The 10,492-nt window shown below is 37.8% G+C and overlaps 1 protein-coding gene across 1 annotated transcript in view; it reads left to right on the top strand.

Moving 5' to 3' along the window:
• Window positions 1–10,492, top strand: part of CCDC14 (coiled-coil domain containing 14) — a 46,412-nt gene that overhangs the window by 21,163 nt on the left and 14,757 nt on the right. Inside the window, exon 8 of the mRNA XM_006884218.1 lies at window positions 5,853–5,994. Within this exon, the coding sequence (XP_006884280.1) occupies window positions 5,853–5,994 (142 nt within the window). The remainder of the gene's footprint in view (window positions 1–5,852; window positions 5,995–10,492) is intronic.

Consider the following 10,492-nt stretch of genomic DNA (forward strand, 5'->3'; position numbering starts at 1 on the left):
AATAACTGTTACTTTGTTTTAACAAATCTGACTTTGAGAAGTAGCCAAATCTTTTCATGCTCTTTTCAGTTTGCTTTTACGACTTTTAAATTAAAAAAAAACAAACCAAAAAACACAAACCCTTTCTATTTGAAGCACCTTTTACTTATTTTCATTTTATATATATTTTCTAAAGTAATGGGTTTTTTTTCCCCTCAGAGTGTTACAGACTTGTGATCTTGGTAAAGTAAATGATTTTGGAAGCATTTGTTGAATATTTGCTGATTGACCCCCAGAATTACCAAATTCACATAAAGCTATATAAAAACCACACTATTAGTCCAGATCTTTAATGTGTCAATATTGTTGCCTTTTCTGGCCTTTGATAACATCCTCTTCAGGAAATGCTTCATTGTGGCAACAATAACAATAGTGGGAACAATGATGGCTGTTATTTATTGACCTCTCCTATGTGCTTGGTGAGGTGCTAAATCCTTGCATCAACCTTCTGCAGTATTAGCTCCATCTTACAAATGAGGAAACTGAGGCCTAGAAATATCATGTCATTCAATCTTAACAGTCACATATTGCAGCATTGTTATTTTATTCTTTTAACCATGAGAAATCCCAGACAAGAACTTGTTGTTATGCACTATCTAGTCAAAACTGACTCATAGCTGACCCTCCAGTGGGTTTTCAGAGGCTTTAAATCATAGGAGAAAAGATTGCTCACTTTCCACCTGCGGAGTAGTAGGTAGATTCGGATTACAGGCCTTTGGGTTGGCAGCACAAGAAGAGTTAAATAATTCTTAAGAATGTATTTATATTTATATATATCTCAGTGTATCTTTAGCATTTCAACCCCTAACCAATATAAAAACTTATTAACTAGATATTGTACATTTTAAACAACAGCATTTTAAAGCGTTAAGTAATTTGACCGACATTATATTGTCAGAAAGTGTTGGTGGTCCGAGCTCTCTCTGCAGTGCGGGTAGAGGATTGCTCAGTAATCTGGTGTAGTTGTCACCTGTGTTCATTTTTTTTAAAAAAAAGTCAGTGTGTTCTAATACTTTACATAATTGAGTTTTTTTAAAACTTAGAATGTACTTTCTGTTTCTTCTGGATGTTTTTGTTACATGCATCGAGTCACCTGTGACTTATAGTGACCCTATGTGCAATAGCTCTGTTACATAGTTAATATTACAATTCTTAAATGTTTTCAATTCACAAATAATTTACAAAGATAAGGGAACAACAACAATTAAAAAAGGGCAAGAGATCTAGTGCCTGCCTTCTACCTGTATCTGCCACCTCTGAAAACATTCACTCCTCACACCTGTAATAGCAGGAATGGTATTGTCTTTGGTGTCATGTCACCTGAGGTGTAACTTGCATTAAATCTGATACTATAAAAGTAAATCGTGAAGCCTAATTTTAGCAGACTCTCAATCACTATCTTGCCAAATAAGTCACGTAGGGCCTAGAGGTAAGAAGATGAGCTGCAATCCCAAAGGCACACAGTTCACATCCACTAGCTGCTCTGCATGAGAAAGATGGGCAGTCACCTCCCTTGTGATTTATTGTCTCTGAAAAACTGCTGGATGGTCAGCAGTGGATCAGTTCTGACTCACTGGCACACACCACCACAAGGCAAATTATTCTATGCAGAATCAAAGGTTGTGTTTATTGCAAACAATTGTAACTCCACTGAGTTGATTCCAATCCCTAGGAACCCTAAAAGACAGAATAGAACTGGCCTTTGGGTTTCCAAGACTGCAGATATTTACAGAAGTAGTTTGCCACATCTTTTTTTTTTTTTTATATAGAGCAGACAGCGTGAAAAACGGGGCCAACGGTTCCCATGACTGAAGGCCCCGAGCCATGCTTCTCTGAGTATTTATACAGAAAAACAAGGAAGTACAAAACAAAGGATAATGATGAAATCTTTTACAGATAAGGCCAAGTTCCTCTTTGTTAATCTCAAGAGGGAGGGGTTCTTTGATAAAAACTAAGAACAATGTTGACTCCTAAGGAATGCCCTAGTGTCACAAGGTGACCTTCAGCTTGTATTAAGCCTCCCTCATTTCCTGATACAGCATTTGGTCTACTATTATTAATTTTGATACTCGGCTTCCCTCATTTCCCCCTCTTTTGTTTAAATCATAATTTTGTGATTGTCAAGATGAGTATAATTTTTCTTCTTCAGGATTCATTCTTGCTTGTCTCTTAATCCTTTATATATAATCAAACAACTATAAGAAAGCAAATATGAGAAAACAAAATAAGTTCACAAAAACACTTCCAATAAAGCAGCATTCCTTGAGGATCAGCTTCCATTGTCATATTGCCATAGTCCCCATCAAAGCCAGTTCTGATTAATCTCCTTTGTCCATGCATCCTTTGCCATTCCCTGTCACTCCTCCATCTGCCATTCTGCAGCTTCGTCCTCGTCAAAGTGTGGCCTCTTTTGACTCATCTCGGGGTTTCACGTTTCTGGAGGGCACCCACAGCAGTTCTGATCCTGTAGAGATAAAAGCAAATCCTCGCCCCCACCTAATAACAAATCCCTTTTTCCATTCATTAGTTAGAGGTTTCTTATAATATATAGGCTGATTCAATTTTTTAGAGGATTGTAATACCCAGTGTCTTTCAGCTGGAGTTTCTCTTTTTTCATTAGCATTTAAAAAACTTAAAGTAAATAAGGCTTTTTGTAAGAGAGTTCAAGGAGATGATATTCGTCCCATTGTATCTCCCCCCTTCTGTTTTTTCAACATAGTTTGTAATGTTAAATTAGCTCTTTCTATTATAGCTTGTCCTTGGGGATTATATGGAATACCAGTAATGTGATTAATATTCCATCTTTTAAGAAACTCTTGTGTTTTCTTAGAATTATAAGCAGGAGCATTATCGGTTTTAATACTTGATGGAAGGCCCATCACATTAAAAGTTTCAATTAAATGTTGGATTACATACTCTGATTTTTCTCCTGTGACAAAAAATTTAAAGCAAAAGAATGTAGATTCAATCAATTATGGCCTAAAAGCAGCAGGTCCTATCCATAGCCTCCCGTCCCATACAAGTCCATTATCAAAGACTGCAAATGGCCGATAAAGAAAATCCTTGGTGCTCTCCTGTTTGACCAGGTATGAAGCCAGCGTCTGTCTTAGGTTGGACACCGCACCTACTGATCTTACCCGTCATGGGCTAACCCAGCAACTATGGCGGGGCGCCTGTCTTAGGTTGAAACAGGGGCCAGTGTCTCTTACCCGTCTCTGGCTGCCTGGTTTAGCAGGAACAGTAAAGGCAAATTTTTCTGTCTTTAGGTTGCAGTGGAATAGTAAAAAAACAGTCTTTAAGATCAATAACAATAATTGGACATCCCTCAGGTATCATAGAGGGAAGAGGCAGTCCATATTGTAAAGCACCCATAGGCTGAATTACTTCATTAATTTTTCTTAAATCAGTTATCATTCTCCAGTTACCCGATTTCTTTTTTATAACAAACACTGGAGAATTCCAAGGGCTAGTAGTTTCTTCTATATGACCAGCTAGTTATTGTTCTTGAACTAATCTTTCTAAAATTTCTAATTTCTCTCTAGATAGGGGCCACTGCTCCACCCAAATTAGTTTTTCTGTTAGCTGAGTTAAGAGAAGAGCATAATGAACAGTGGCCCTCATTATAAATTTGGATATCCTAATCCTTTCTGTGATTGATTAAATTTAGGTTCTTGAAAACTAGCAACTCCTTGTTTCCTTTTTCCTAACCCTTTTCCTGGGATATAGTTCATATTTAACATCATATTTTTTGCTGGAGTTGAAATAGTTGGAATTTGTAATGTAGCTCCCCACTGAGCTAATAAATCTCGGCCCCATAAAGTAATGGCAATATCAGCTACAAAAGGTTGTAATTTACCCTTTTGACCTTCTGGTCCTTCACATTCTAAAACATGTTCACTCTGTTTCACTCCAGTCATAGTACCAATCCCAGTAAACGTAACAGACACATCTTTTAATACTAGTTCGGAGGCCAGTGATGAGTAGCCACAATTGAAACGTCAGCCCCAGTATCAACCAAGCCTTGTAATTTATGTCCTTCAATGGTAACAATCATTTGTGGTTTTTCATCATTAATAATGGTATTCCAATATATATTTGATCCTGTACTGCCAAAACCTCCTTGTCTCTTTATAGGAGCAGCCTTTTGTTTAATATATGGTAGCAACAATAACTGAGCGATTCTTTGACCTTTTTGTAGATTCTGAGGCTGTCTAGTAGATACCATTATACTTATTTCTCCTTCATAATCAGAATCAATAATTCCCAGATGAACAAAGATACCCTTACTGGTTAAACTACTTCCAATAATTAATCCAACACTATTTTCTGGAATGGGTCCAAAAATATTAGTAGGTATCTTATAAACTCCCAATTCTGGTACAAGAGTAATCTTATCTTATGAGCTATAGCTAATGCTGCGCTTCCCAAGGTGGCATGAAACAAGTCTGAGACATACTGTCTTTGCTCACAGTGAGATACTGCTGGCAGCTCGCATTGTTTGTTGTGGGGCCCCGAGCTGACAGGCCCCCTCGGAAGTTTCCTGACCCAGTCTTAACACCTTGTTTATCGAATAAAGATCTACATTCATTAGTCCAATGATATCCTTTTCCACATTTTCTACAAAGCCCTGAAAGCCTGGATTTTTTACTCCCCCTTCTTTCTTTCTGACAGTCTCTTTTCAAATGTCCTAATTTCCACAATTGTAACATTAAGTTTGCGACAAATTTAAAGTTCTTTTTAAAACAGCTTTGTTTCTTAGTATTTAAGAGAGTCTAACCTTTTGGATTTCACAGGTAGTCAATAGAGGGTATAACTTTTCTCTTTATATCCACTCCGAGAACTAAGTTGCATTTTCTCTTTTATCTGCTTCTAAACTTCTAGTTCATCTATCTATGCAGCTGTGAAAGATTGGTTGTCCCTTTATTGTTGGCATTCCGGATTACCAAAAAGAAAGAAAAACTAGCCATCTTTCAAATGCAGTCTATTTTTTTAAAAAGTTCAGAGATTTTTATCCATGTTAAAATTTTTTCAGCTGCAGCCTTTAAATTTATCAATTTTTAGAACTTATTCTTTGCTTACTTCATCTTCCAAATCAAGATTTTTCTCTTAAGTTAGCTTCAGTCTCTTACTTTTCATATTTCACTGAAATTATCAAATTGTGTGAGCTCTAAGTACTATTATTACATTAAACCCTGAGCGAATTCCCTTTCGGTTCCTGGTGTCTGCTCGAAAAGGAGAAAGAAAGAGAAACCACCACCTTGTCCCAAGTTCGGGCGCCAGAATGTTGCAGACCGAGGGTCCCAAAGAATAGAATAAATTTATAATAAAGAGACAAACAGCCAGGAATGATATAGAGCAGAGAGCGTGAAAAACAGGGGGCCAACAGTTCCCATGACTGAAGGCCACCACATCTTTCTTTCACGGAATACTTGATATGTTTCATCTGGCAACCTTTGTTTAGCAGTCAAATGCCTTAATCATTCCTGTAAACAAATGAGTCCAATATTGTCTTGATAAATATGGACTAGTAGGTATGTAGTAAACTACCTTCCTTTTGGACTCTTTAACCAAACAGGATAACTAATAATTCTGTGATTTATGGTTCATCTCTAATTTACTGACCTTAATACCTTTAGAACTCTTCTGAGTAAATAAAGCAGGAGAGAAGAAAATGGAACTTGAAAATAATTGAGTTGAATTTACTTACAGGAAATAATATCTATAGATTATCTTTCTTTATAATACACACTAATAACTTGATCTAAAAAACAATTTATAATATTGTTTTTAATCATTTCTTCTGCCTTTTATAGGAGATTCGGAAATTGAAAGATTGGTTAAAGAACTGGAGACAAGCATAGCTTTGCTGCCAGCAATAAGTAGATATACAAATATTCAAGTTGAAATAGCACTGGCCATGCAGCCACTAAGGAGTGAAAATGCTCAGTTACGCAGGTAAGACTTAATCTTTGAATATTTCCATCTTATATTTGAAGATGTTCATGGCCAGACCAGATGCTAGATGGGATAACTAAAGCTACATAAGAAACATAGATTTGCTGTTTTCTTGAGATTCTGCTTTTTCCTCCTATTTTCCAAAGATTGCCAGCATTTGAGAATCCTAAGAAACTTTCATCACATTGTTGTTGTTGAGTGCCTTCCCATCGAGCATGACTCATAGTGACCCTATGAACAAAAGGCCTGAAGCCCCTCTACAACTATCGACATTCATCAAAGTTCATAGAGTTTCTGGAGGCATATTGTTTAGGAAGTGGATGCCACTCTGGCTTCCATCACACTGGAGCATGATTTTCTTTTCCCACCTCTTTTAACTGTATTGTTGCCTGGCAGGTAGTGTGTAAAGAGGAGAATGAAGTGTCTCAGTGCATTTGTCAGGCTAAGCTGAATTAAGAAACTCCACAATGTCAGAGGTCTAGCACAGCAAAAACATGCTCTTGCGTGCCAAAACCATCATGGGTCACTGATGACAGTCACTGGCTCAGGATCCAAATTGCCTACATCTTATGGTACCACAGTCTCAATATGTGTTTTACCAAAAAGAGGACTGGCCCACAAAATCTTGGATGCCACAACCCAGAAGTTACAAATGTCTCTTATGCTTGTGTTTTTTTAGATTAAAACAAGGCACATGGTCCTGCCTAATCTAAGGATAGGTTGTTGTTGTTAGATGCTGTCAAGTCTCGTATGACTCATAGCAACCCTGTGAACAACCAATCTGAACATTGTTCTATTCTGTGCCATCCTCATAATCTCTGACACACTCAAGCCCATTGCTGCAGTTACTGTGTCATGCCCACCTGGTGGAAGGTTTCTTCTATTTCACCATCCCTCCACTTTCCCAAGCAGTATCTTTCTGCATGTAGAGCCTGCAAATGTGCAACACTTACTGATATTTCTCTGGAGATCACTGTCTTCTATACTGTGATATGAGATGGTGTTGCCAGGTTTAAATTAAATAATGATGATGATAAAGATAAACCTCAAATACAACTAATATTTATTATTTGTAATGTACCAGTCACTATTGTCCTTTATGTGTCATCTCTTTAAATCCTAAGAACAATTCTGTGAGATAACTTGCAATTACAAATGAGGAAATGTAAGTGCAGAAAAGCCAACATTGCATAACTATGAAGTTGTTGTTGTTATGTGCTGTCAAGTCACCTGAGATTCATAGTGACCCTCTGTACAACAGCCTTAAACACTGTTCTATCCTTTGTCAATCTTATTATCTCCAACACACCAATCCCACCTTGCAACATGTCCAAAGTATGTCAGGTGAAGCTTCAGAATCCTTGCCTCCAAAGAGCATCCCGGATTTACCCTCTTCAGGACAAACTTGTTTGTTCTCCTAGCAGTCCATGGTATGTTCAATACTATTCTCCAGCACCACAGCTCAAAGGCATCTATTCTACTTCTCTCCTCCCTAGTCATTGTCCAGCTCTCTGATGCATAGCAAGTAATTACAAAGACCATGACCTATATCAGGCATACCTTAGTCTCTAGACTGACATCAGTTGCTCTTCAGTACTTTGGAGAGGTCTCTGACAGCAGACTTTCCCAATGCAATTCATCTTTTAATTTCCTGGCTGCTGGTACCAAGAGTGTTGATTGTAGAGCCAAGCAAATTGAAGCTGTCAACAATCTCAATCTTTTCACCATCTATCATGATGCTGCCAATTGGCCCAATGGTGAGAATCTTTGTTTTCTTGATGTTAAGCTTCAATCTGTATTGAAGGCTACAAAGTAGGAGAGTTAAAACTCAAACTCAGGCAATTTGATGTTATAGTTCAGTGTTCTTAGCTTCTGAACTTATGCGCTGTCTCTTCTAGGAAAAAGGATTAACTTTATGCTTTAATACTTAAGTATATTTTGTGGAACAACAAATAAGTAAACTAAACCTTCAGCATAAACAAGCTTATTGTTTGAAGGTATAAACTATACAATGATTGGTTTCTTAAATAAGCATCCCAGAACTTAATCTCAGAATATGGTCTATTTTAATGTCATACTGGGAAATATCAGTAGTTCTCATTTCAATTCCCTGGAACAATTTTACGGTATTTTAGACTTGCCTTAAGAACTGATTTATACCCGTTCAAATCCACCAAATGATCTGCTGGAGAAGGAGAGGTAATCTCTTCCTGTGCCAGTCAGATCAGATTCATCGGTACTCAAGGAGGGGAAAAAAACAAACTATAAGACATTCAATAAGATGAGACTGTTATATTGTCACTGCTTGTTATTATTAATATTTGTTTGATGTCTAACCCAATTCTTTAGACTTAGCATCAGAGCTTTTTAGATCATGTGTCTTTAGAGAACAAAGATGAAATACTGTGCTTGACACTAGTGTGGACTTTCTAAATGATGACGTTTTTGAGAAATAAAAACTTTGTCTTATATACTCCTTTTTTTGCAGATTGATGTTTCCAGCACAAATGTGAGAAATTTTGTGACATTTTGATAGTTTTTATTTGGAAATAGTAATTCATAAGCTCTGTTACTAATTATAATTGGCATGCATAGTCTCAAAATAAAAGTATTTTTCCATTGTGTTTAGTAAAAACAAAACATAAAACTTTTCCTGCTTAAACATTTAAGAACAATGTTTCCTTTTAACCATTAAGTGATCTTTCAGAACTTTCTTAGAATTTATTGCCACCTTGTGGCTTTAAGAAGAATAGCTAGATGTCTTTTTTTTTAATGATATTTTCTATTTAAAATGGATTTTTTAATGAAGGTTTACAAATCATAGTGGCATTTCATACAGTGATTCATAGACCTTTTTATTACATTAATTGGCATTAATTCATGCAGTTAATTAGCTACAACATCTAATCAACCCATTATGTATTGTCTTTCTTTTCATCCAGTTTAAGCTGGACAGTTTTGTATTATGTGGGACACCTGACAAATGCTCAACATATAGCTCTGCCTACTATCCACTCTGGTGGCCTAGTGGAAAGAAGTTGTACTACCAACACAAAGACAGGACGTTCAAATCCACCAGCTGCTCCAAGGGAGAAAGATAGGAATATTCCTCCAATGCGATTTAAAGCCTCTGAGCACCCCTAAGAGGGTCAGCTATGAGTCACTTCCCACTCGAAGGCATTGAACAACAACAGTCTCTCCACTCAGGGAGCTCTGGTGGCCTTGTCCCTAGAGAGGTGCACTGCTGATGCAAACATGGGCCTCTCTGGTGGTTGGGATACACCAATGACTTTATGGGAGAAAGATGAGTCCATTCACAGCCTTAGAAACCTGCTGGAGAGTCAACCATGAGTCAGTTCTCAACAGCAATGAGTCTGAGGTTTGAGGATTTTGGGTTGGTTTTATTTTTTTAATCTCCACTCACTGCATGTCCGTAGTGCCCCTATCCTTTTTGACCATCATAAATTCATTGCATTCCTGGATTTCCTTGATAGCTGTTAGGGTGCTATGTATGACCTCCAGTTAAGAATCATTGAGCTAAATACCTTAATATTTATAGAGAAAGTTACATTAATGACCATTTCCTGATTTCGATATGAGAACACTATGTATTTATACAGATTTGTTTTAAAAAATGACATGGAAGGAAATATAGATTGACAGATTTTCCATCTGTCCCACCCCTGTCTGTCATAGAGTTGATTCTGACTCAGTAGTGACCCTTCATTGAGTTTCTCAAGCTGTAAATCTTTATGTGAAGAGATGGCCCAACTTTGTTCTGTGGAGCTGGTAGACTTGAACCTGTGGTCAAGGCAGTTCTTACTAATGGTGACCCTCCACTGAGTTTCTGAAGCTGTAAAATCTTTATAGGAGGAGACTACCCATCTTTCTTTCACAGAGATGGTACACTTAAACCACTGACCTTTGAGTTAGCAGTCCTACATGTAACCCACGTACTACCAGGGCTCCTTGAATTGACAGATTGTTGTGTTGTTGCTTTGTGCCTTCAAGTTGACTACAACTCAGTGACCCTATGAATAGTGACTCTGAACTTTCCCTATCCTGAGCCACCCTCACTGTCTCAAGCACACCTGACGCCATTGCTCCAGTCACTGTGTCAATCCATGTCATCTAGGGTCTTCCTCTTCTGGGCTCACCTTCTACCCTTCCAAGCATCATGTCCTTCTCCAACGACTGGTCCTTTCTGGCAGCTTGTCCAATGTATGTGAGCTGGAGCTTCAGAATCCTTGCCTCCAAGGAGCAAACCGGTTTCACTCTTTCTAGGACAGATCTATTAGCTAACAAAATTCCTCCAGGCAGAAGCTACTAGAGGAGAAACAGACTTACTTTATTTTTTTAGTTAGCGAGAGATAATGGGAGAGCCAGTGAATGAAGGCATAGGCAGGTTGACTGTGCCATTGGGAGCTCTGCTGGCATAGACGATAGGAGATTGCACTGCTAACCTCCTGTTGTGAGTTACAGCCTCAGGAACCCAAGG

This window comes from Elephantulus edwardii, unplaced genomic scaffold (genome assembly GCF_000299155.1).
Source record: "Elephantulus edwardii isolate Elephantulus edwardi_28Jun2011 unplaced genomic scaffold, EleEdw1.0 scaffold00032, whole genome shotgun sequence".
NCBI lineage: Eukaryota > Metazoa > Chordata > Mammalia > Macroscelidea > Macroscelididae > Elephantulus > Elephantulus edwardii.